This window comes from Neodiprion pinetum, chromosome 2, assembly GCF_021155775.2.
Source record: "Neodiprion pinetum isolate iyNeoPine1 chromosome 2, iyNeoPine1.2, whole genome shotgun sequence".
In the NCBI taxonomy this organism is placed as follows: Eukaryota; Metazoa; Arthropoda; class Insecta; order Hymenoptera; family Diprionidae; genus Neodiprion; species Neodiprion pinetum.
The window spans coordinates 30,073,512-30,100,819 of NC_060233.1; the positions used below are offsets into that span (position 1 = coordinate 30,073,512).

The following is a 27,308-nucleotide window of genomic DNA, read 5'->3' on the forward strand; positions in this document are numbered from 1 at the left end:
GTATGCAAATTTCACGGTTATAGTCCAGAATTGCAGCTGAATATATGAGGCACAAAACGACAAGGACGTGGCAAGTATTTTCATATCCTAGTACCCATCCGCGTATTCCTCTTCAATTACCCAGTATCCGCAATGAGGGAAATAGGATATATTTTTCTTTGTGGCAATATGCTAAGAATTTTCCATATCTGCGTGAGAAAATGGTTGAATTCGATTCGGTACGGTTCTCAGTATTCCTGCCAGGTCCTCAATCTGCGAACGAATTCACGGAGCTTGCGGCAGGCCAAAGAGTAAGCTAAGTTTTGTACGAATTTGAGCAATCAGGGTTGGCTTTCGTGACATGTATTTTGGATCTCTGAGCATCCGTGGAACATAGCGGGCAATTTTCTTTGTTTTCGGCATGTGATCCATACTCCACTCTCCTTGGGCTTCTATGTGTACACGTAATACGTGCAATGTATATTGCCGTGTACTAATCGCGTGTTTAACTACTCGAGAGTAATTTCACCGCTCGTCTTCCATTTATATTTCACGACCCCAGACCTGAGCTTATGTCGCATATCACAGAGCTGTTCAGTCCGCCTCGAACGAAATGTAGGAAGTGTAATTATACCGAGTGTTTCTAGAGGCTGAAAGACGGACCATGCCACGGCCTTGGCTGCTATATTTCTATTTCTTTCCCGCTCTATATATTCGTTCTGTCCTCTTTTTCTAAAATTTTTTGCTCCATTCAGCGGATTGGCATTTTTATTCGTTCTTTTTAGGATTTGTGTACAATACGAACGCACGTATAACGCGTTGATTCTTATTTTACTATCGTCCACCTGAACGCGTATCAGCACAATCGTCTTTCGACCTCTTCTCCCGTCGAACGAAGCGACGAGGTTGTTGCTCACCGATAGTTGTTTAAGGCTCGATCCACGAGTGCCTCGAAGAACTGGATCCAAAGCGCGGGAGCAGATCCGGATCCATTATATATTATACTTGTACTATAATATTATACGTATCAGGACTAATTTGCATCTGACAAGTCGTCGACGATTTATTCAAGACTCGCGGACTGCCTAAATCGGACCTCGCTGCTTTTTGTCACCGCAACGAGTAACGATCGTAGCTTTGATTATTATTACATCAAACATTATTGTTACTTCAGAGAGGGACAAGATTTATGGGAGCAGCATTCTAGGCGTTAGCACTATTCCAGATGTATGGGTATTTCTAATTCATCGAACGATATTATCACACCGGATTAACCTTCGCTTGCACTTAAACGCGGCCCCGCGCGATTTGAATATTGCTCAAACTTGTTATCCCGCCGGATTAAGTTCGAGGGGATTAATCAGATTTAATGTGAAAAATTAGAGGTAGAACCATCTGGTTAAAAATATAAGTTAAAACCGTTCAACGCAACGAGCGAATTACGAAAGATTAATTTTCAAACATGCGATAGTTTGGTTTTTGCAAATGTAAGATAGATGTTTGGTATGGTTGAGTAACACGGAATGACAATACCTCAAATCGACTGAAAAATGGCCCAGTTGACTTTTTGCGATTAAATTCCGTGCGTACTCTTATCGATTATCAACGCTAAACAAATTTACGACAGGGTATTACATTTTATAAATAGCGCTACAATCACCGACGAAATTTACAGTAATTCAGAATTAATCTTACGATATTCTCTTCTAACGAGAGGCTTAATTATCAAGTTGAAATTGGAGAAGGAAAGATGGAGTTGTTTTCTGGAGCGGCCAGCGCATTTTCTCGGTAATATTTTGTTCTCGATGCTTGTATACCTCGTTGATATTTGGTTATCGTATTACCCGGCAGGCGGTCATTAACGAGCCGAGACTATCAAACAAAATCTTACCCGCCTTCATCAGCCTGAAGCTCGGAGAAAAACATTTTCACGAGTGAATATAGAGTTGGTATAACGTCGTTCGGTTTCACGTAATTCTTTAAGACGAGCGTTATCGATAATTCATTAGAAACCGAGCGTTAGGATAATCGGTTCATTTTAAAACGTTGAAAGGTATCGGAAGATAAGATGAAATATTCAACGAACATCTGTGTTTCAAGCTTAACATAATTATACGATAAATTAATTTTGAAAAAACGGTGAAAATTTTTTCAACATTACACAGGCCTGCTGATGACAGATGATAATATGCATCACACCGTGTGTAGTTGGCTTACCAAACCCAAAATAATCTCACCACACGTGCAGTTCGATGCTCGTACGTCGAATTGACGAGATTGACATCGTGCAGCAGCATATGCGGAAATACATATGTGCCGATTATTCACGTCGATTTATATAATGCATGTGTCGACTCTACACGGCTGCAGCGTAATTGGAATTCTAATTGGGTTAGATGATTACCGTGATAATAATAGGACAGGTTACAATTATTGTAATATACACGTGTAGACTTATGCCCGTGTTGCAAAGTGAATAATAGACCAAAACTCATCCCCTACTCAACTGTAACGCAGTCGACACGACATTTGTTAATTAATGTCAGATACAATTTGAGTGAAGTAGTTATAATTTGCGGGGGCCGCAAGAGGAGCTCGCGTTTATCACCTCGTGCTCACGTTCTAATTAAGGATAAATGGACCGAACCGTAAACGTTTGGAAAATCTTTGATAGTATCATTTGTACAGCCAACGACGGTGAACACTAATAAGACGACTGTTTTTTTTTTTTTTTGTCGAATCATTTCTATTATACAGTAGAGGTGTTCTTTCACTTATGGTCGTGGGGAGATTTTTTAAACTGTTTTTCCTTTTTTCCTAAATTAGATTTAGACGTCGCGAGACCCATTTATTCTTAAACTAAAATAATAAGTGGTAATCTTATGTGCTTGCGCACGTTTCACAGCTATTTTCATTTTGTCGTTACTGTCGCGCTTACAATATGCTCGGGAAGTTGAGGTCTTCAAGAAAATTTATTTACTGATAGGATATGCTCTCTCCTATTATTGAAACTGTACGTATATACCTGTATTATCAGACACGCGGAGAACGATTTGAAAAAAATCTCTTGCTAAATTATTTTTTAAGCATAAAAGTTTGAGAATCACTTTCGTTTATTTTAATGATCGAACATCATCAGATTGAATAACCGGATTGATGCAAACGTCACATTATTCTCGCCGTGATTTAAAAGCGAGGTCAAAAGCAGTGGTTGAAGTTACGAGACGTGGTCGCGATCGATTGCTATGCAGAACGAATAGTGCACCCTGGAAATTTCAATCGTTTAGGATTCCGTGCGCGATTTTGTATCGGATCGCGGACCGTTTTTGACAGTGATTTTTCGAAACACTGCAGGAATTGCGGAATCGCATCAACGTATAAAAAATGTCTTGCACGTTTTATTTTAATGCCATGTACCATGTACAGTAACTGGCAAGGAAAAAATAGGAATTATAGATGGGTGATGCAATTATTGTCAATAGTAATTCCCAGATTCTCGTTTATGTACTATAAAAATGTCTTATTTTTCTATTACCTACTGCAAACCAAAGAAAACGTAGACTTATAAGGCTGCCGGATAAGCGTTAAAGAATACAGATTCGTCGAAACAATTACTACACGGCACTGATTCTACAGATGCATTGCAGGATAACGGCAATCTCTGACACACGTATGAAAACACTGCTACGTATATAATTCACACGGTGGTTAATAATATGATGAATTTCACCACGGACTAGCAGAAATATCGGATTACTAGATGGTTTCGGTGAGGTAACTGATGGCATGAGACGTTTCTCCAATAGCAAAGGTTGTTGTGTCATTCGTTTATTAATCTCGCTGCCACAATATGTGTATACTCTTTTCAATACGGCGCTGTGCGATTACGTATTAACCTCGTTGAGTCTAAATTTTGTAAGGATATTCAGTTATTGTTCAAATAATCGTCATTCTCGGCAAAACAAGCAATAAATGGGTCTGACGGGCATTGTCTCTCTGGCTTACAATTAATTAATTAATCAACATTATGTCTCTGACAAATATACGCATCTGCCCGGATAAGTTATCAGCTTGTCGAAATTTGAAAAGCTCAACTCTTAGGCACACTGTTGATCGGACAATTTCACAGAGTATAAAGACTGCGGCGGTACTTTATTCCAGTGTTCATAATCATGATGACGCAGAGTCGTCGACTGATCGGAATGAATAATCGAGCATTTAAACGATGGTTATTCAGTCCGCAGTGAACATCAGGGAAAATCGTCGTGTTATAATAATAATAATCCTGAAGAATTAAAATTTATTTGGTAATTTTTATGTAAAAATATAACGCAGCTTTTATATTAGCGAGTTCAACATGCATCGACTTTTAATTAAAATCTCTGAACCAGGTGGAAAAGAAAATACAAAAAATGGCAGTGACTCCTCTATGGAAACATAATAGCTACTCTAGGAACGAAATGTATTGATACATCGGAAGGACGGATCCGGAGCTGTGAATCAGAGTGGGAGGAGTTCTATGAACCTCGTTATCCTGGTACGTCTATTGGGAATCGTAACGCTTATGTTAATCTAATTATTATGGACTCATCGAGTTCGCAGTCGAGTAAAAACACGTTGAAGCAAACAAATTACGTCACAAACGTTACCAGCATGTAATAATTGTATTTTCTAAAATTGACGGACTTAAGTTTGTTGAAAAAATATTTTTCCAACATGGCATGGCAAAAATGGAATAAATCTGAGAATAGGAATGAAAAAGCCTGCACGATCGCAATAAATATTATATATACATAAATGGGACCATAATAATGTATTATTTTTTTCATTGCAAACGTTCGCCTCCGTGAAAAATATTTCAATACCTACTGCTTATAAAAATACATCGCGAATGATTATTTAGTTTGTGAAAATGTTAAATGGATAGCAATTCGTTGAAATCGGGTGAAAAACATAAGTTACAGGTACTATTGGCATTGAACAAATAAAATTAAGGTAAATCGTTTCAATTGACTTCGACTGCACTCCTCAACCGTTATTACGACCTATCTGAAAATAATCGCACAGTGAGATCTGCCTGTCTCTTCACCGTACGTGTAGCTAGGTGGCCACATCCTATATCGGCGGACTTTTATCGTCGTAACTGATTGTGGGTTTGCAGGTACGACCTGTAGTAGTTCTTATCGCAGTTGCGCAACCCGACTGTACCGCGTGTATACACCTGTATGCAACGCTATTAATGTAATTAATCCCGAATTAACGACCCTAACACCGTATTGACTTTGGACGTAACTTGGAATTTCTATCCCCTGCAACATCACGATCCGCAAGATTAGCAGTCTCTTCTCTAACGATAAGTTACAAGATATACCGGCTTAATAATCGATCATACCGGGCTGTACAGATAATCACACAATACGACACAGAGTGCAGACGAGTCTGCAAAGAGACGCAGCTTGTCTTCGATTAATTGAAGTATACAAATGAAATTCCGCTTGGTAAATCCCCGCTTTGGAGCACATCTCTTTATCATGAGATAATGAATCAACGCTGATACTTCTAATTACATGTATTGCGTACGGCCGATTATAGTCGTCAATAATCTAGTGCACTCGACATTCTATATCGACGAAGCTCATCTTTGATGACGTTACGTAAATGTCTATAGAACCTCTGCAGAGCTCGAAGGCGCATACAGGGTTAATCATCGAATAGTCTTACTCTGTCATAGTGTACAAGTGATTTTTCACACTAGTGTATAAATAATCTCATTCACTGCAAACGTATAATGCATGACGGTACAAATCATCCGTAGGCATTAATTTATGGGGTTATACCTAGTCAGCAGGTTGGAAGAATGCGACTTTTCAAGGATTTTTTATAAGGAGACATTTCCATTTATTAGTATAAAAATTTATATATATATATTGGCGTAACATTGAAATTGGTTCTGATATTTTTCATTTGTAAAAATAATGTTTTTTAAAGCTGCTATATAGCCAATCTCTGGGAGCACCTCTGAAAAGAAGCGTCTTGCGGTGAGCGAGATATCTCTGGACTGGATCATCCGAAATGAAAAAACAAAAAGGATTCAGTTAATACAAGGTATTATCTGGTCTTTCATCGAAGGAATAATAAAAATATTAATTTTTCACAAAACAGCGGTTTCTCGAAAAAAATAATTTGATTTTCCATTAAAATTTTCGCCTTAATCTATTTATGAAATGGAAAATATTTATCGGTGAAAAAAAAACCTTCGATCAAGGACTAAAAAATATATCCATAAAGCTTGCGTAAGAATTTGAGACCGATTGGTTCAGCCCTTTCCGAGAAATCTTGCCGATCGACTTTGAAAACATAGTTTTGAGAAAACGGGTTAAAAATTTCGCAAGCACTTTCAAACGCTCCGAGGCGGCTTTGCAAATGCGCGCGTAACTTAGAGAATATTTGTCAGATCGACATGAAATTTTCTGTTCGTATGTACTTGAATGTGTGTACATTGCGAAAATGAAATTGAAAAAAAATGAATTTTTGAAAAATCCCGAGTGGGTACAATCCGTTATCGCGTTTGAAAAATTGGTCGGTTCACCCATTTCATAAAAATTTTCGGGTGGGTAGAAGAGGGCACAGATAAAGACATACGTTGATTCGTGTCATTACATATGTCATCCAAGTGAGAGATCCTGGTACTGGAATAAATATGAGAGATGGGAAACAGGTTCTGAAAAATACATAGCTGAATAAGTAAGCGAACATAATCATCAATAAATAACAACACGGGTCCGATTCGAGTTTGTATCCTGTTTCATAACTGTCGAACATCTGGATCCTAAAAGTGGTTTGTCCGATATTGTCTCGAGTCGGTTTCGCCATGTATTTTTTCCATTTACACCCACGTCGCGGGGACTGAAAAAGCGTGTAGAAATTTACACAAGGCGAATATCATTTCCAACGTATGATGGATTATTTTTGACTCGAGATATGTTGCAGGTGCAGACTTGTACGACAAAATTACACAGGTATGCACGATGCGGCGGTAAAGATGAATGAATTAAAGTGCCGGAATTAGTTACGCAAACGCAGTTTTCGGAGTTGATTAGAACGATTCCTTTACAAATGTCACGCTTGGTGTTGACCTTCGTGTTCATTTCTGTTATGTCGTATGATGGTTTGCATTTACCGGGGAAATGAGAAAACTTTTGATTATAATACAAAGTGTATGTCTCGTAGTCACTTAGCGTTTCCGCTCGCCCCCGTATCTTCATCCTCTGCAGACAATCCTTTTCATACAGCCCACTGCGTTCTCGTATAGAAGTTACGTAAATCTGTAAACTCTGCGATAAGGGTAGCTTCCTTGTGTACCGTGAGTACTGCGTATGATTTCAATTCGATCCAACACCGAGGCAACTACTATGCATTCATCTCTGCAGGCTTGGTGCCCACAAGAATCCGGTTCAAGCTTATATTTCCATTATGTTTATCGCGGGCTCAAAGCCAGAGACAAAATTATTGGACGAAAAAAAAGAATAAAATAATAATTGAGTTAGTTGGACAGAAATCCACCGTTGTTGTCCCGTCAACTCGCTACCGAATGAGCAATTTTAGATCGAGGCGTGCGCGTGAGTGGGAAGCATAATGCGCTTTTTAACTTTCGATTGCAATTCTGACGGTAGATATGGCATTCGTTGCGAGAACGTACGTCATTTTGAACGACCGTACGTAAAATGTTGAAAATGACGTATATATTGTTTGAAATGAACTGATAACAGTCAATCTAACTTCTGGCATATTTGTTCGGTTAAATACGTTTTATGCTGCATTTTCATCGAACGGCACACGATAATTCCGAAGTTGTCCAAGGGTAATTGGGAGCTATTTTTGTTTTGAGAATCTTACTTATTCATATTTATCTCAGCGTTCCGTAAAAGGTTAAAGGCATCGCGCAGTGAACTTGTGAAATTTTATTTAGCGAATGTAATATCTACAACGCGACGCTTACATTTCTTTGATTTAGGAGGGTAGAAGAAGCGCTTCTTATTAGTGCAAAGGTTGTATACTTATTAATCCTTCTTGTGTACTTATTACCTAAAACAGTTTGTCTTAATAGAAAAATCATTTGCCTTCATTTCTTGAAATCTTGCGTATATTCCAAAACTAGTATACAAAAATAGGTACACCTACACGGTGAGACGAATAAGAGCAGAATTTACTCAGAACTGCAGGAAAAGCGGGACACGTCAAGGGTCTTGGTAGAAAAATACCCATATCAAATATATTTTTTACTATAAATTTCGCGGGTTTTGCTCTGCAGACAGTGATTTCCACTGTTTCTAGAGTAAATTCTGCACTTTGCAAAATACGTTTTACCAAAAAACCTGATGCGTCCCTTTCTTCCTGCAATTTTGAATAAAATCCGTTTCTTTATTCCCTCTCTGTAAAACCTCGCAGTTTAACATTTTTTGCAAAAACTTTTATCCCAGCCTTCTCCGACAGTTTACGGTATTTGTTTTTTCTTCGTAGAATAGGTCGCAGAGGCGTTTGATCGAATGGGTTCTTTTTTATCAGCAACGGCGTTCCATCTCCGAAAAATAAATCTCTGCTCTTTTACGAGGCGAATATGCCTCGTTGAAATACACAGAGGAGCTGGTTATTTGTAACGAGTCCGACGTGTCTCGAACCCCCCCTGCAGGTTTGCTCGTTCAAGTGCGTGCGATCGTGCGTGATGGTAACGGAGGTGGACGAGTACGATGTTTTTTCAAGGACACGGACAAGGCGTGGTTTGGCGTTTGCCAATTGCCGGGTGTTTGCCGCTGGTTTCGCCGCTGCTCCAGAGGACTATAAAAGCGGTCGTTCATCGGTAGCAAAGCATACTCGTTCAATCGCAACCGGTAGACTACCACACCGCAAACTTCAACATGTTCAAGCTGGTGAGTAATACACGATATATTGGTCAATCCGATAACCCGATTTGCTTTGACTGAAGATTGCCGAAGATACACTTTTTGAGCAGGATAGAAGGCACCGAGGGTGCGGAGATAACGGCAGTGGCCTAAATCTGCCGACTCTCTTACTGGGATCACAATGTTAATTTAGTCGGTGACAGTAGGAATCGTCTTCAGCAATTTCTAGTCGGCGGCCGAAGATAGTTTCTTTCCTAGTATCGCACGTTTTAGTGGATGCGCACCATAAGGGCCACTCTGAGTAACTACGCTGTTCACATTTGTTAGCACGCGGTTAATGCGAAGCTCGGAACTGCGCAAAGTGGAATTGTACCCTAAATCGCGAATAATCACGAGTCCTCTAATGCGCATCCACAAAAGCGCATAGTACTGGAATAAGTGGGCGCTTTCCTCTGACGTCAATTTCCTCACACATCGACACCGAGTGATTTCATTGGTCCGATCTCACGGAAAAGGACTATGAAAAAATCGATCATTGTGCGTGTGGTGTCAGGAAATTGACGTAAAAGAAAAACGTCCGGTATCATTGTTGCGTCTAACTATATTTAAGTAACGGTGTTCTCTTTTTCAGTTCGTTCTCGCCGCCCTCGTGGCCGTCGCTGTCGCTGCCCCAGCTCCGGGTTTGGTATCAGCTCCAGTCGTGTCGGCATATTCCGCTCCCGCGGTCGTCGGCGCCGTTCCTGTGGCTAGTCCCTATTCCGCACTGCCGGCCTACAGCGGCTATGCGTCTCCTCTGGCATACTCTGCCTACTCTGCCTACTCTCCGTTCGGCTACAGGTCTGCCTACGTCAGCCCTTACGCCTACTACCAGTAAGAGAAGGAAACGAGGAGGAGTGTGAAGAATTGTTGACGAAACGAGCATGACTAACCTGCGTGTAACGCATTTCAAAAATTTTGGATAATGTAACGCATTTAAGTAACAACGGCAAATAAAATGAAAAAAAAAATATCACTTATAACGGTGCGTGTATTCGTTTGAGAGAATGATTTAATTTGACTAAGATCTGAATGCGCGCGGTTCCTGATTGAACTGATCGTTGGCGACTAGCTCTATTCTCACCGTGAAATATCGGAATGAAACAAGTTTTCTCGTCTAACTGTTCTGGGCAGTCGTCCGATTTCGAGGCCTGAGAAAGGGTCATTTCTGGCGAATTTTTTTTTCTTTTACAGCGAGAGAAACTGAAAAATTTTTTGAAAATTTTAACTTCATCACCAGAGTGCGAAAACGGCATGCAAGCATCGTGGGTATTGCTTATGAGAGAACAGAAGTCGTTAATCGATGAAAATATCTCAACTGTAAGTATTGACAAGGCAAAATCTATTTTTCGATGCAATAAATTGACGTAATTTTGCGGAAGGAATCGATTGCGCGTATTCCGAATATGGTGCAAGCTACAGTTCACGAGTTACATCGGAAAAAACGAAAGACTTCTATTCCTCAGTTTTCAGCTGTTCCTCTTTCTATCATAATTTTTCCGCTCTTGGTAATACGATCTTTTCGATGCAATTTCTGAGTTCCTAGGGGTCCAATTAGCCAGAAAGGGGTGATACAAATCGAATCTGAGACATTTTTGGCGAAAATTTTCGCAATTTTGAAAAGTGCTGGAAGAAATTCTTTAGTGCACTATATCGATGTAATTTTGCGAGAGAAATCGATTGGGCGCTGTTTAGACCGAACTTATCCTTTCCTTTCCCATGTCCGCGCGCGCTTTTCTACCCCGTCTGATACCCGGAATCTCTACCGCTACCAGCAATCCACGGCAAGTTTAGGCGCGATTGGATGGATGGTCGTTAATCGTGAAAGATGGCGCTGAGCGTTGGATGAATAGCGATAAATAATCGGGAATTGACGCTCGGAGATTCAGTCTGATCGAGTCTACGGTAACGATAACATCGCCGCGGATCATCTTAGGTATTCTCATTTTCCCCATCCTCTCAGTTGAGTCACTGTTCTTCTCCTCTCCAATCAAAAACAGCAGGTTCTCACCAGTCGATCGAACCTCCGTAGGTTCAGACCTTCAGGCCTCTGAATCTCACGGTAGTTCTCAACATGCGAGACAAAACGATTGATCGTACACTCAGATACACCTCATACACTCTTGGCACGACTTATATTACTGTATAATAAGGGGTTTTATGCCTCAGCGGCTTTTCCCCTGCGAGCTAATAAATTGCAATAATTTTCTTGGCTCAATCAAGTGTTTTGATTACTTTTTCCGGTCCATATCTCATCCCCCGATCCTCATTTTTTACTGTAGAATCACGGAAGCCTTTTATGCTGGAAAGTTTTCCGACTCTACAGGCGCAGTCCCAATGCGCTGCGATTGTTGTATTAAAAGTTACAGACATAAAACGTCAAACATTTACTCGCTTTTCAGAACAATGGGTAAGGATAATGATCAAGTCTTTTTTATTTGTTGTTCTTCTTGCTCAATCTAGTTTCCAATTTAGCTATGGAAATAATTATCAACTACTTAACTTACTGATTAACAAACTAATTAAGTAACTAACCAACTAATTGACTAACTAACTAAATAACTAACTTACTCTACTCTACATTTTTTCCCTTCAAAAATCGCTGAATCTTAGAAACGCTTTCATGAAAATATTTAAACGCTGTACAACGCAATTTTGCCAGAGAAAGCGTTTGCTTTTAGTCTAACGTAGTTGCGAATAATTTCATCACTTTCTTCCTCTGTTATAATATACTTTACGGCTTTCATGCACAATCCGTTACACCATACACTTGCGAGCCATTTTCGAGCAATCTATTCATTCCGCTATTCATCAAATTTTTTTCGAAATCCTCACAAGTTTTACCCATGAAGCTACGTCATAGAATTTCAGATCTAATCAAAGGTATACAGCTTATTCGTCGACGTATACTTATGCACATATTGTCTTTGAAATTATGTTATCTCGTATAATGTCGGATAATTTAATTCAATTTAGTACTGAAAGTTTTTTTTTCATTGTTCTTCTACACTCTGCTATTTTGATTTCAGATTCCTCTAACGGTCAAGCAGATACCAATTCAAAAACCCTTCGCGTTCGTGTTTTCTCCTTGCCTAATTTTTTCTCGAACTGTGTTATTTTGTATTATTATATCAACTAATATTTTATCCGAGGCTTGACCGAAGTTGTCTTTTAGCGCTTCATCGCGGACACATGATCACAGATGCTTTCACACAACATTTCGACAAATCAGAACCCTATCCTCAAACGGAAAACTTGTTCAGTACTGTTCATAAAGCAACGAATCAACAGTCCAGTATGATAAAAATTCGTTTACCTAGTCTTATTACAACGCATAGAAATTATGCTTAGATAGTCATCACTGAATTACGATTTCGTCAAGCTTTCGAGAGTCAGAATCGTTCGCAGGAGAAATCAGAGACAGAGCGATGATAACATCGAAGGTGGTAAATGACAATAAAAACGATAAATTTCAGTTTACGCAACCATTTTATTATTCGACTTCATCTTAAAAGTCAAAATCACGGATCGAGGCTGGATTCCTCGCCGTTCTTAGCCGTCGGTTACTGATGTTCAGCACTCAGTAGAACACGGGGGCGGCCGCGTAAGCCGAAAGTGCCGGAGCTACAGCGTGGGTGCTGTAAGCCAGGGGTGCAGCCAGGGGCGCGGAGTAGGCGAAGGGGGCGGTGTAAGCGGCGAGAGGAGCGGCGGCCAAGGTGTTGTAGTTCCTGGCGATGACCTGGCTGCTGGCGGCGGTCACATACGGAGCCGGAACTGCGGCTAATGGTGCGGCGACGAGGCCGGGTGCTGGTGCGGGTGCGGCGAGTGCGCTGGCCACGACAGCGAGAAGAATGCACTGGAAGATGAAGAGGAACCAAGTGATTAAACGACATTCAAGTCACGCCGGACTTCAGATTCTACGAATAAATTTGGAAAACTAAGAAGGAACGATCGGATCTCCCGTTCAATGATGCATCGGCCGTACGATCTGGGTTCGAAAGAGATCGCGGAATGAAACGTTTGAAAGTTGCGAGTTAAAAGTTGTTTGACTTGAATTTAAATGAAACGTCGCCTCCTTAAGAATGAGAATTATTATCAAGAAAAAAAAAGACCCAGTCATTCACGTGTTGGTAGAGTTTAAACAATCGCAGAATCCTTGCTAACACCGAAGTGGTATCGATCGGCCAATTATTATCAAATTTTGTTAATTTAAAGTATGACAGAGACATCGATCGCTCGAGAGTTATCGATAACTGAATATCTTTGACAATGAGAAACTCACCAGCTTGAACATGATTGTTTGTTTGGGGTTGGAGCTGGTCTTTGCAAGCAATGAGCTGACTGTGCAAGACTCGGTTTGACGAAAAGCTTTTATAGTGGCTTGTCGGGTGATCCACCCCTCCAAAATCACCGAGTGTTGCTGTACCGGAGCGACACGTCGCGTCCGGCGTTACGGTAATTGTCTTGCGCCACGCCTCTGGTCCGTCAGACACGCGTGCGGCGTGCCGGACGAGACGAGTCCGGCATCCAAATGTCCCTTTATCGCTTTCTACGAGTTGCGTCGGGCGTTTGTATTCTCGGTTGGAGGCTATCCTCCATGTGACACCATAATCTACGACGTAACTTGGCTGAGGTTGCCCCTGTTATGCAAGGGTCAGCTTTCCTAGCCTTATTAGGCGCGTTGCGATTACCTACGCGTGAAGTCGAGCATGCGTGCCAGATTATCGTATTGTCACGCCAGATTTTCAAGGTCACACTTAATCCTCAGCGATATTCATGCGGATCTGACATGTCACTTCTTTTTCGGTGTACCGGTACCGCCTTTTCCGCGTCCAGTTTATACCCACGATCTGCATTGTCGGGTGAAATGTTTTCGCCCAAGGCAAACTGCTGCGGAAATCGGCTGTATTATATTTATCAGTACGCTTACTATACTCATCCTATAACGCTTTTACACCACGAACCTGTTTGCAGCTAATTATTAATTCTCATCTATATCCATTCGATCGTTATACTTATGGCCATCAAAGTGACATTTGAATTTGACAGTTATCACACTGACCAAGATTGAAAAAAAAAAAAAACTACGCTTCTTAATAACAGACGCTCGCAAATATGGTTCATGGTTAACCCGTTCGTTAATGCAATGCTCAACACGAAACATTTCAGGATTTCCTGGATTGTGCATCTCGTTAATTCAACATTTTTTTACTCAAGTCTTGTACAAGATTTGCGATTACTGCCAAATACCTCAGTGAATATACTTTCAGTAGCTTACACTGAAATATCGCCACAGTTATTTCTACTTGGACTAGAAGACGGGCTTTTTTATGCAGGTAAATTGCGTACCGACTTGATTCTTAGCAGAATTAAAAAAAAAAAAAAAACATCATGTTCTTGGTGTTTTTTATTTGAATATATTTTACATATTTGAGTTTGGATCGATGAGTCAAATTGCCCAGGAACGATACTCGGTAAGCGATATAATTAAACGATCTCGAAAGTTGAGTGATGTAAATTTGTTTACAAGATTGTTAGCAAAGGTGAATCTGTAATTTGGCTAGCAGACTGAGTTCGTGGCCAAAAACGGATGACCGAGGTAGGCGGGTGTGATTTATCCTGACAAGACAATCGAGCGTGAGTTCCTGCCGGGTTTGGCATAATGCATATACCTAAGCGCAAGGTGACAAGAACATAAATTAAGCAAGACTTCAGGAGTCGTCGGTTTATCCCTGGATCAGTGCCGGCGAAACTGGATCATTGAAATGCAGGCGTAAAACCACTTGGCCATTGCCGATTCTCCGCCGGTGCCAAGCCACCGATCGGTTACGAACGGGCGCATTGTAACCGTGATTCGGGCATTTCGCAATTAGCATTTGTATTTCTACTGCAATGCTGATACCACACGCCTGCTGATTGCAAGGCCATCAACGCGATCGCAACGTCAAGTCTCGTCGACCCCGAACCGAGGCAAGAGTTAAATACACACCTAAATACGCGTACAGCCGATCGGCGATAGTATAAATACAGAACTCGGTGCACACCGAATTCATCCTCACTTCTCTTCAAGTCGTCAAACCGGCAAGAAAACTCACCAAAAAATCACCATGTTCAAGCTCGCGGTAAGTCGTGCTTGTCAATCTCTCGCTTCTCTCCCTCCTTAGTGCGCAGAAAGTAGAGTAGAGAGAGTAGAGAGAGAGAATAAGTGTCGAGTTATACACAATAGTAGTATAATTGCTAGATTGAACTACAAGAGCAAACTCTGCGATAGTTACTCAAGCACCCAATGATCGGTATGAATAATATTACGTCAATCACGAGATCCTCTGAATTCCGTATGAGAAGATACTTACAATTTGAAATTTGTCGCATTTTCCAGTGTCTCTTCGCCTTCGTGGCCGCCGTGTCAGCCGGACATCTTGCGGTGGCTCCTGTCGTAGCTGCGGCAGTTCCGGCTGCACCTTTCGTAACGGCCCGAAGCAGCCAGAGCATAGCGAGGAATTACAACACCCTGGCTGCCGCCCCCCTGGCCTACACAGCCCCCGCGGCCGTGGCCGCCCCCTTGGCCTACGCCGCCCCCGCAGCAGCTCTTCCTGCCAAGCTCGCCTACGCCGCCCCGGCCTTCGCTGCCCCCCTGACTTACGCCGCCCCTGCAGCCCTGCCAGCTCCTCTGGCTTACACCGCCCCAGTTGCTCACGTGTCGCCGTACGCCGCCGCTGCCCCTCTGATCCTGAAGAAATAGGCTGGAACGTGACGAGGAACGATTATTTGCTTATTTGATGACGAATAAAGAATTATTGATATTGAAAAAATAATTTAATAGTGTCTGAGTCATTTGCCCTTATTCATTGACGGCGCTGATGCGGGTACCAAGAGTTTTCTGTGAAAGTAACCGCTCTCAACGCCGGCAGGTAGACAACGGAAGCGGCATTTTGTATCGCTCGGTTGTCTGTCTCCTGACGTCAACCGGCATGGTTCGCAGAAATATCCCGATGCATACATGTAGTCGTTTTGATCCGATCTAAAACCGATGCACGGTCGATTGGTCGGTATGTCATCATGTTGCGGCGGGTAGGCACTTAAATCGTGAGGTACATTATAGCTGTCGCTAGGCGAAATACTTTCTTATCGCATTTCCCTCATTTGGATTCTGCACCGACGGTATGGCTGCCCGACATTTTCAAGGCTCCTTCAGTGGCTGCCAACTATTATACAGAAGATCGACTGATACCGGCGTACGTAACCAGTTGACTATGTACACACGTCTTAGTGCTTGGGATTCATTCGCGCGATTCGTAAGAAGAGCGCAATGCCAAAGACTTGGGAATCAAGAAGTAAAATCCCTATTTCTGCATCTGATTTTTATGCAGGAGGATCCCTTAATGCTCTATCTAATGATAAAATCAACAACCGAAGAGAGAAATACCTAGATTTATTTTGGATGAACCTATCCTTATGTAGTCAGATGCACCAGTAGTGTGTATTTCTGTTTGTTTACCATAATAAAGTGTGATTGCAAAGTTGTGAGGTTGACTGAAGAGTATAAAGACAGTTGCCCTGATGGGTTTTGGTGTGACAACCGAGAACCGTCGTGCGCTTACGCCCCCTGAGATGTTCCAACGGTAGAGTTGAGAGCTTATTGCAAAACATCAGAGAGTTACCGATTTCGACATGATGCCGGCTGCATTCACCTTCCGAGTAACACAGTCTTCGCAATGGTAAGTCCAAGACAGTACTTAGCCCGTGTGTACTTAACGACTTCTCGGCGATACAAGGAATTAATAATGAGAATAAATTTCTTCCAAAATTCGTAGCAAAACAGTGATTCAATTAAAGTATAGGTACCCAAGAAAAGAATGTACACATTGATCTTAATTGATAATAGATCATAAATAATAATAGATCAGACGTAATAATGATGCAGAGACCAAAAAGTATATATGTATAGGCGGTCCATGTACGATATTGATATACATATATGATCCATTAACGATTGATACGTGATGCATACTATAAATTTTATAACTTTCCAGGAGACAAACTAGATTACCTACAATAATACGTCTATAATATGAAAATAGAAGAATTATTCATTTTTGAATGGGGTTCTATTCGACACGCGCTCGGTGTATTCCATAACATTAATATTCATATTTATTCCAACAACTTTTAGGCATAGAATCGAAACGCTGTTTTAGCTAGTCGCAAGTGAAGTATCGACGTTGGGTAGAGAAGCAGAATTGTTTTTCGAAAAGTGTTCGTATGGAAAAAAATTCAGAGTAACCGTAATACATCACAGATGCGCTAATTTTGATCGAGATGAAATGGATGCTCCGTATGTGAGACAGTATTTAACGCAGTGTCCTAATTTAAAGACCTAAAAAGGTGATTCTCGGGAATTTTTTTTGTTTTTTGATAGGGTGAGAGAACGAAGCTTCTTGATACTTCCAGTGTATTTTAACACACATTTGAAAGGTACGAGCAAAAATTATTATCATCCAAGTGTCACAGAACGGCAGCGTTATTAGCTGAATGAAATTTCTAAAATTTTCTCATAATCTTCTTGGTAAAATGTGTCAATGAAAAATTATATTCATCCTTACACAACATTCTTGATGTGTTCTAATACTAAAAATATTTATTAGTATTCGAGGTATAACCCGAGGTGGTTAGCGGTCGTTGGTGGGGGTTGCGGGTGATCGAGATGGACGAGGAGGAGGACGGGGAAGACGAAGAGGACAAAGTGGACGAGGAGGACCAGGATTTGTGCACGGTGAGTATAACATTTTTGTAATATTTATTGGCAATTGTGATTATATTTCGTGTAAAATTTTTCAAATTCGTCATGTTTACAGTCAATTATTTCAATTCATTATTCGCGCAAGCACAAATTCAGTAGCTATGAATGCGCTGATAAAATTTATTATATTGATAATTAATTATTAATAATACCAGTCTTTACACAATATTTGTAATGTGTTCTTACACTGAAAATATTTATTACTATGCTAGGTATAACCCGAGGTAGTGATCGGTGGTTGTTGGAGGTGGTTGGCGGTGGTTGAAGATGGTCGGAGGTTATCGAGGAGAAGGACGAGGATTTGTGCTCGGTGAATTTAACATTTTAATAATATTTAATGGCAATTGTAATTACATTTCATCTAAAATTTTTCAAACTTGTCCTGTTTACAATAAATTACTTCGATTCATGTTTCGCGCAAGCACAAATTCAGTAGATATAAATGCGCTGATAGAATTTGTTATATAATTAATTGATTAATTAATTAGGAAAATCCTTACACTATATTTTTGATGTGTTCTTATGCTGAAAATATTGATAACTATTCGAGGTATAACCTGAGGTGGTTATGGGTGGTTGTTGGAGGTGGTTGGCGGAGGTGATAAAAGGTAGTCGCATGGTGAGGTGATCAGGTGGCATAGTGGGGTGATGGGGTGAAGTGGTCATTGGATCATGGGGTGATGAGTTTATAGGATGATGGGGTGATAGGGTGTGGAGTGGGGGGTGGGGGGTGAGACCCTACCCTACCCCACCCTGCCCTGCCCTTAGAGCCAACAAACCAGGACCTGTGTTTTCGATATTTTTCAGCTGGTGCTTTTTCCTTCGTAACTTCTTTGCTGTTGATCCCACGCTCTTTTCGCTGCGATTTCTGAGTTCCTGAGGGTCCAATTGGTCAGATAAGGGTCATTTAAATCGAATCTGAGACCAAAAGTTTTTTGCTCAAAAAAAAAAGTGTTACGCCCCGACGTACCGCCTTGGCGTACCTTTTTCAAAATTCCATTTCATTTCGTTTCTTTAATTTCTTCACTGCACAGATATCATTTTATCAAAATCTCATATTCTAATAACGGCGAGTTCCACCCCTCCTGGCAAAAGTCACGTAGAGACCAACGGTGATCCCTAGTATAAGGTTCAACTTTCTTCTATTTAACTGGTACCAAGAACTGAGATAGGAGACTGCTGAATTAGCATCAGTAGCGCTCAGCCTGGAAATATCCCTCTTTTTAAGTTAAAACTATAATCAATAACTAGGATAAACCACTACCTTTAGAACCACCAAATTAAAATAGATTACTTATTGGAATGTATGAATGAATGTGTGAACATTGCATGTAAATATATTTTGTTCATATCTTCAATGTGTCACCGACGAGATTGAGAATCGTCGGAACACCGTCGAAGAGCGAGAAGTAACGCTGACCACGTGGATTTGGGCGCCAGGAGGACGCCCTCGCACCTCATTGGCTAATTACCGTTGTAACTAATTAGAACTGCAGCTCCTTGGACCCTCGGGCCCAAGAAGCCGCGTCTTTCGTCTGTCAAGTCGCGAAGTGCGTGGACGTAAACCCGGATTAGCCCTCTCGAGCAATAGTAGCGTTCGGAAAATCTTAGTTGTGACCGGCCTAAAGTCTCGCGCTAATTCGTCAAATTCGAGCATTCAGTTATTCTGTTAATTGCAAAAGACTCACTATCTTCTACATTTCCATCTTTTCTGTTCTTTACTAAATCTCATCATTTCGCGAATAGACATTTTTATGCAGTTCCATTTTCCATAATTAAACTGAGTTCGGCCGTGATTCAATCGAATCAGGTAATCTTGAGTAATAATAATAATAATTACACTATCGTTTTTAATAAATAATCGTTCCAATCAATTTCATCATACATTGAAATCAGAAAATTGACACTTTCAACTATAACTTTCGATAACAAGATATCATACTAAATTCACAAAGACTAAGTGTCCGGCGTTCAACATCATTCGATTCATCAACTCTTCCAAATTTGAGGTGAGGCCCCTGGTCCAGCATTCTACCGACGCAGACCGACACGATCCGACGGCTCTCAATCTCGTCGACCGATTCACCTAAAGCTGAGTCAATTCGAGTGTTAATCTTCGAAATTAGACGAATTCTTGTTTCACCTTGATAATCAAAAACTACTTCAGTGAATTCACAAAAACCAAGTCTAGAATTGGTGGCTAGCTTCACTACCCCCAATTAAATTGTACTTATTGTTTCCAAAAATTAACGAATAAGACTTAACAATTATATATATATAATCGATTTAAGATAATCTAAAAAAGAGAGATACCATACAATAATCACGACCAGCTAGTTATAACCATCGTTCAGAGTAGATGTTCCTGGTACCAAATAATAATATCCTCTAGAATAGTATAACACATAATTTTTACAAACTTAAAGACTTTATAAATTGTTATTTTCGGCTCAAATATATATATTTATCACCATTGATTGTTATCAAACATTTCAATAACCAAATCGAAATAGAATATACTTCATCTTTTACCAGTCAAATTATATTAATCATTTATTTTGAACGACCTTCTTCCTATTTTTATTATTGTAATTGCCTCAACAATTTAAACAAACCTCACAGACCTGTGCAGGTCTATAGCAACACGATCCTACAAATTACCGGCTTATCGAAAGGTAAGTCTTTTTCTTAGTTTTAATAATTATTCATTGTTGTCACGTGGGAGCTTGATTATTCAATTAATCGTTAACTACCACCGCTCAGTACACCCTCACCCCCACGTAACAAAAGTAACGCTAACCCCTTTGTATTTTTAGCGAAAATTTGCGCGAGTTTGAATAGTGCTGCAATAAATTCTCTCTGGCACTATTCCGACGTAATTTTGCGAGAGAAATCGATTGGGCGCAGTCCCAATACGCTGCAATCAACGCATCAAAAGTTAGAGCCGAAAAACGAGAACCTGTGTTTTCGACATTTTTCAGCAGGTGCTTTTTCCTTCGTCATTTCTCTCCTGTTGATCCCACGCTCTTTTCGCTGCGATTTCTGAGTTCCTGGGGGTCCAATTGGTCAGATAAGGGTCATTTAAATCGAATCCGAGACCAAAAGTTTTTTGCTCAAAAAAAAAGTAAGGCTAACCCCTTTGTATTTTTGGCGAAAATTTTCACGATTTTGAATAGTGCTGCAATAAATTCTTTCTGGCACTATTCCGACGAAATTTTGCGAGAGAAATCGATTGGGTGCAGTCCCAATACGCTGCGATCAACGCAGCAAAAGTTAGAGCCAAAAAACGAGAACCTGTGTTTTCGACATTTTTCAGCAGGTGCTTTTTCCTTCGTTATTTCTCTCCTGTTGATCCCACGCTCTTTTCGCTGCGATTTCTGAGTTCCTGAGGGTCCAATTGGTCAGATAAGGGTCATTTAAATCGTATCCGAGACCAAAAGTTTTTTGCTCAAAAAAAAAGTAAGGCTAACCCCTTTGTATTTTCGGCGAAAATTTTCGCGATTTTGAATAGTGCTGCAATAAATTCTTTCTGGCACTATTCCGACGTAATTTTGCGAGAGAAATCGATTGGACGCAGTCCCAATACGCTGCGATCAACGCATCAAAAGTTAGAGCGGAAAAACGAGAACCTGTGTTTTCGACATTTTTCAGCAGGTGCTTTTTCCTTCGTCATTTCTCTCCTGTTGATCCCACGCTCTGTTCGCTGCGATTTCTGAGTTCCTGAGGGTCCAATTGGTCAGATAAGGGTCATTTGAATCGAATCCGAGACCAAAAGTTTTTTGCTCAAAAAAAAAGTAAGGCTAACCCCTTTGTATTTTTGGCGAAAATTTTCGCGATTTTGAATAGTGCTGCAATAAATTCTTTCTGGCACTATTCCGACGTAATTTTGCGAGAGAAATCGATTGGGCGCAGTCCCAATACGCTGCGATCAACGCAGCAAAAGTTAGAGCCGAAAAACGAGAACCTGTGTTTTCGACATTTTTCAGCAGGTGCTTTTTCCTTCGTTATTTCTCTCCTGTTGATCCCACGCTCTTTTCGCTGCGATTTCTGAGTTCCTGAGGGTCCAATTGGTCAGATAAGGGTCATTTAAATCGAATCCGAGACCAAAAGTTTTTTGCTCAAAAAAAAAGTAAGGCTAACCCCTTTGTATTTTTGGCGGAAATTTTCGCGATTTTGAATAGTGCTGCAATAAATTCTTTCTGGCACTAATCCGACGTAATTTTGCGAGAGAAATCGATTGGGCGCAGTCCCAATACGCTGCGATCAACGCAGCAAAAGTTAGAGCCGAAAAACGAGAACCTGTGTTTTCGACATTTTTCAGCAGGTGCTTTTTCCTTCGTTATTTCTCTCCTGTTGATCCCACGCTCTTTTCGCTGCGATTTCTGAGTTCCTGAGGGTCCAATTGGTCAGATAAGGGTCATTTAAATCGAATCCGAGACCAAAAGTTTTTTGCTCAAAAAAAAAGTAAGGCTAACCCCTTTGTATTTTTGGCGGAAATTTTCGCGATTTCGAATAGTGCTGCAATAAATTCTTTCTGGCACTATTCCGACGTAATTTTGCGAGAGAAATCGATTGGGCGCAGTCCCTATACGCTGCGATCAACGCAGCAAAAGTTAGAGCCAAAAAACGAGAACCTGTGTTTTCGACATTTTTCAGCAGGTGCTTTTTCCTTCGTTATTTCTCTCCTGTTGATCCCACGCTCTTTTCGCTGCGATTTCTGAGTTCCTGAGGGTCCAATTGATCAGATAAGGGTCATTTAAATCGAATCCGAGACCAAAAGTTTTTTGCTCGAAAAAAAAGTAAGGCTAACCCCTTTGTATTTTCGGCGAAAATTTTCGCGATTTTGAATAGTGCTGCAATAAATTCTTTCTGGCACTATTCCGACGTAATTTTGCGAGAGAAATCGATTGGGCGCAGTCTCAATACGCTGCGATCAACGCAGCAAAAGTTAGAGCCAAAAAACGAGAACCTGTGTTTTCGACATTTTTCAGCAGGTGCTTTTTCCTTCGTTATTTCTCTCCTGTTGATCCCACGCTCTTTTCGCTGCGATTTCTGAGTTCCTGAGGGTCCAATTGGTCAGATGAGGGTCATTTAAATCGAATCCGAGACCAAAAGTTTTTTGCTCAAAAAAAAAGTAAGGCTAACCCCTTTGTATTTTTGGCGGAAATTTTCGCGATTTTGAATAGTGCTGCAATAAATTCTTTCTGGCACTATTCCGACGTAATTTTGCGAGAGAAATCGATTGGGCGCGGTCCCAATACGCTGCGATCAACGCAGCAAAAGTTAGAGCCGAAAAACGAGAACCTGTGTTTTCGACATTTTTCAGCAGGTGCTTTTTCCTTCGTTATTTCTCTCCTGTTGATCCCACGCTCTTTTCGCTGCGATTTCTGAGTTTCTGAGGGTCCAATTGGTCAGATAAGGGTCATTTAAATCGAATCTGAGACCAACAGTTTTTTGCCTAAAAAAAAAGTAAGGCTAACCCCTTTGTATTTTTGGCGAAAATTTTCGCGATTTTGAATTGTGCTGCAATAAATTCTTTCTGGCACTATTCCGACGTAATTTTGCGAGAGAAATCGATTGGGCGCAGTCCCAATACGCTGCGATCAACGCATCAAAAGTTAGAGCCGAAAAACGAGAACCTGTGTTTTCGACATTTTTCAGCAGGTGCTTTTTCCTTCGTCATTTCTCTCCTGTTGATCCCACGCTCTTTTCGCTGCGATTTCTGAGTTCCTGAGGGTCCAATTGGTCAGATAAGGGTCATTTAAATCGAATCCGGGACCAAAAGTTTTCTGCTCAATAAAAAAGTAAGGCTAACCCCTTTGTATTTTTGGCGGAAATTTTCGCGGTTTTGAATAGTGCTGCAATAAATTCTTTCTGGCACTATTCCGACGTAATTTTGCGAGAGAAATCGATTGGACGCAGTCCCAATACGCTGCGATCAACGCATCAAAAGTTAGAGCGGAAAAACGAGAACCTGTGTTTTCGACATTTTTCAGCAGGTGCTTTTTCCTTCGTCATTTCTCTCCTGTTGATCCCACGCTCTGTTCGCTGCGATTTCTGAGTTCCTGAGGGTCCAATTGGTCAGATAAGGGTCATTTGAATCGAATCCGAGACCAAAAGTTTTTTGCTCAAAAAAAAAGTAAGGCTAACCCCTTTGTATTTTTGGCGAAAATTTTCGCGATTTTGAATAGTGCTGCAATAAATTCTTTCTGGCACTATTCCGACGTAATTTTGCGAGAGAAATCGATTGGGCGCAGTCCCTATACGCTATGATCAACGCATCAAAAGTTAGAGTCAAAAAACGAGAACCTGTGTTTTCGACATTTTTCAGCAGGTGCTTTTTCCTTCGCCATTTCTCTCCTGTTGATCCCACGCTCTTTTCGCTGCGATTTCTGAGTTTCTGAGGGTCCAATTGGTCAGATAAGGGTCATTTAAATCGAATCTGAGACCAAAAGTTTTTTGCCTAAAAAAAAAGTAAGGCTAACCCCTTTGTGTTTTCGGCGAAAATTTTCGCGATTTTGAATAGTGCTGCAATAAATTCTTTCTGGCACTATTCCGACGTAATTTTGCGAGAGAAATCGATTGGGCGCAGTTCCAATACGCTGCGATCAACGCAGCAAAAGTTAGAGCCGAAAAACGAGAACCTGTGTTTTCGACATTTTTCAGCAGGTGCTTTTTCCTTCGTTATTTCTCTCCTGTTGATCCCACGCTCTTTTCGCTGCGATTTCTGAGTTCCTGAGGGTCCAATTGGTCAGATAAGGGTCATTCAAATCGAATCCGAGACCAAAAGTTTTCTGCTCAAAAAAAAAGTAAGGCTAACCCCTTTGTATTTTTGGCGAAAATTTTCGCGATTTTGAATTGTGCTGCAATAAATTCTTTTTGGCACTATTCCGACGTAATTTTGCGAGAGAAATCGATTGGGCGCAGTCCCAATACGCTGCGATCAACGCATCAAAAGTTAGAGCCGAAAAACGAGAACCTGTGTTTTCGACATTTTTCAGCAGGTGCTTTTTCCTTCGTCATTTCTCTCCTGTTGATCCCACGCTCTTTTCGCTGCGATTTCTGAGTTCCTGAGGGTCCAATTGGTCAGATAAGGGTCATTTAAATCGAATCCGAGACCAAAAGTTTTTTGCTCAAAAAAAAAGTAAGGCTAACCCCTTTGTATTTTTGGCGAAAATTTTCGCGATTTTGAATAGTGCTGCAATAAATTCTTTCTGGCACTATTCCGACGTAATTTTGCGAGAGAAATCGATTGGGCGCAGTCCCAATACGCTGCGATCAACGCATCAAAAGTTAGAGCCGAAAAACGAGAACCTGTGTTTTCGACATTTTTCAGCAGGTGCTTTTTCCTTCGTCATTTCTCTCCTGTTGATCCCACGCTCTTTTCGCTGCGATTTCTGAGTTCCTGAGGGTCCAATTGGTCAGATAAGGGTCATTCAAATCGAATCCGAGACCAAAAGTTTTCTGCTCAAAAAAAAAGTAAGGCTAACCCCTTTGTATTTTTGGCGAAAATTTTCGCGATTTTGAATAGTGCTGCAATAAATTCTTTCTGGCACTATTCCGACGTAATTTTGCGAGAGAAATCGATTGGGCGCAGTCCCAATACGCTGCGATCAACGCATCAAAAGTTAGAGCCGAAAAACGAGAACCTGTGTTTTCGACATTTTTCAGCAGGTGCTTTTTCCTTCGTCATTTCTCTCCTGTTGATCCCACGCTCTTTTCGCTGCGATTTCTGAGTTCCTGAGGGTCCAATTGGTCAGATAAGGGTCATTTAAATCGAATCCGAGACCAAAAGTTTTCTGCTCAATAAAAAAGTAAGGCTAACCCCTTTGTATTTTTGGCGAAAATTTTCGCGATTTTGAATTGTGCTGCAATAAATTCTTTCTGGCACTATTCCGACGTAATTTTGCGAGAGAAATCGATTGGGCGCAGTCCCAATACGCTGCGATCAACGCATCAAAAGTTAGAGCCGAAAAACGAGAACCTGTGTTTTCGACATTTTTCAGCAGGTGCTTTTTCCTTCGTCATTTCTCTCCTGTTGATCCCACGCTCTTTTCGCTGCGATTTCTGAGTTCCTGAGGGTCCAATTGGTCAGATAAGGGTCATTTAAATCGAATCCGAGACCAAAAGTTTTTTGCTCAAAAAAAAAGTAAGGCTAACCCCTTTGTATTTTTGGCGAAAATTTTCGCGATTTTGAATAGTGCTGCAATAAATTCTTTCTGGCACTATTCCGACGTAATTTTGCGAGAGAAACCGATTGGGCGCAGTCTCAATACGCTGCGATCAACGCATCAAAAGTTAGAGCCGAAAAACGAGAACCTGTGTTTTCGACATTTTTCAGCAGGTGCTTTTTCCTTCGTCATTTCTCTCCTGTTGATCCCACGCTCTGTTCGCTGCGATTTCTGAGTTCCTGAGGGTCCAATTGGTCAGATAAGGGTCATTTGAATCGAATCCGAGACCAAAAGTTTTTTGCTCAAAAAAAAAGTAAGGCTAACCCCTTTGTATTTTTGGCGAAAATTTTCGCGATTTTGAATAGTGCTGCAATAAATTCTTTCTGGCACTATTCCGACGTAATTTTGCGAGAGAAATCGATTGGGCGCAGTCCCTATACGCTATGATCAACGCATCAAAAGTTAGAGTCAAAAAACGAGAACCTGTGTTTTCGACATTTTTCAGCAGGTGCTTTTTCCTTCGCCATTTCTCTCCTGTTGATCCCACGCTCTTTTCGCTGCGATTTCTGAGTTTCTGAGGGTCCAATTGGTCAGATAAGGGTCATTTAAATCGAATCTGAGACCAAAAGTTTTTTGCCTAAAAAAAAAGTAAGGCTAACCCCTTTGTATTTTCGGCGAAAATTTTCGCGATTTTGAATAGTGCTGCAATAAATTCTTTCTGGCACTATTCCGACGTAATTTTGCGAGAGAAATCGATTGGGCGCAGTCCCAATACGCTGCGATCAACGCAGCAAAAGTTAGAGCCGAAAAACGAGAACCTGTGTTTTCGACATTTTTCAGCAGGTGCTTTTTCCTTCGTTATTTCTCTCCTGTTGATCCCACGCTCTTTTCGCTGCGATTTCTGAGTTCCTGAGGGTCCAATTGGTCAGATAAGGGTCATTCAAATCGAATCCGAGACCAAAAGTTTTCTGCTCAAAAAAAAAGTAAGGCTAACCCCTTTGTATTTTTGGCGAAAATTTTCGCGATTTTGAATTGTGCTGCAATAAATTCTTTCTGGCACTATTCCGACGTAATTTTGCGAGAGAAATCGATTGGGCGCAGTCCCAATACGCTGCGATCAACGCATCAAAAGTTAGAGCCGAAAAACGAGAACCTGTGTTTTCGACATTTTTCAGCAGGTGCTTTTTCCTTCGTCATTTCTCTCCTGTTGATCCCACGCTCTTTTCGCTGCGATTTCTGAGTTCCTGATGGTCCAATTGGTCAGATAAGGGTCATTTAAATCGAATCCGAGACCAAAAGTTTTTTGCTCAAAAAAAAAGTAAGGCTAACCCCTTTGTATTTTTGGCGAAAATTTTCGCGATTTTGAATAGTGCTGCAATAAATTCTTTCTGGCACTATTCCGACGTAATTTTGCGAGAGAAA

The 27,308-nt window shown here is 40.9% G+C and overlaps 3 protein-coding genes and 1 long non-coding RNA gene across 4 annotated transcripts; 3 read left to right on the top strand and 1 right to left on the bottom strand.

The window, feature by feature from the left end:
• The first annotated feature begins 8,755 nt into the window (after nucleotides 1-8,755).
• LOC124213409 (uncharacterized) lies at nucleotides 8,756-9,898 on the top strand. Its single transcript, XM_046614739.2, has 2 exons — nucleotides 8,756-8,906; nucleotides 9,511-9,898. Exons 1-2 carry the CDS (start codon nucleotides 8,895-8,897, stop codon nucleotides 9,751-9,753), a joined length of 255 nt encoding a protein of 84 aa, XP_046470695.2. The 5' UTR covers nucleotides 8,756-8,894; the 3' UTR covers nucleotides 9,754-9,898.
• A 2,487-nt stretch (nucleotides 9,899-12,385) lies between these two features.
• LOC124213410 (neuropeptide-like 3) lies at nucleotides 12,386-13,356 on the bottom strand. Its single transcript, XM_046614740.2, has 2 exons — nucleotides 13,198-13,356; nucleotides 12,386-12,771 (listed from the first exon to the last, which is right to left on the bottom strand). The coding sequence occupies exons 1-2, from the start codon at nucleotides 13,207-13,209 to the stop codon at nucleotides 12,496-12,498; spliced, it is 288 nt and encodes a 95-aa protein (XP_046470696.1). The 5' UTR covers nucleotides 13,210-13,356; the 3' UTR covers nucleotides 12,386-12,495.
• Nucleotides 13,357-14,718: 1,362 nt separating this feature from the next.
• LOC124213408 (cuticle protein 12.5-like) lies at nucleotides 14,719-15,730 on the top strand. Its single transcript, XM_046614738.2, has 2 exons — nucleotides 14,719-15,037; nucleotides 15,295-15,730. Exons 1-2 carry the CDS (start codon nucleotides 15,023-15,025, stop codon nucleotides 15,655-15,657), a joined length of 378 nt encoding a protein of 125 aa, XP_046470694.1. The 5' UTR covers nucleotides 14,719-15,022; the 3' UTR covers nucleotides 15,658-15,730.
• A 499-nt stretch (nucleotides 15,731-16,229) lies between these two features.
• Nucleotides 16,230-18,388, top strand: LOC124213412 (uncharacterized). The gene is made up of 3 exons (XR_006881875.2): nucleotides 16,230-16,633; nucleotides 17,561-17,688; nucleotides 17,928-18,388. It is a non-coding gene; the product is annotated as an uncharacterized lncRNA (long non-coding RNA).
• Nucleotides 18,389-27,308: the final 8,920 nt, after the last annotated feature.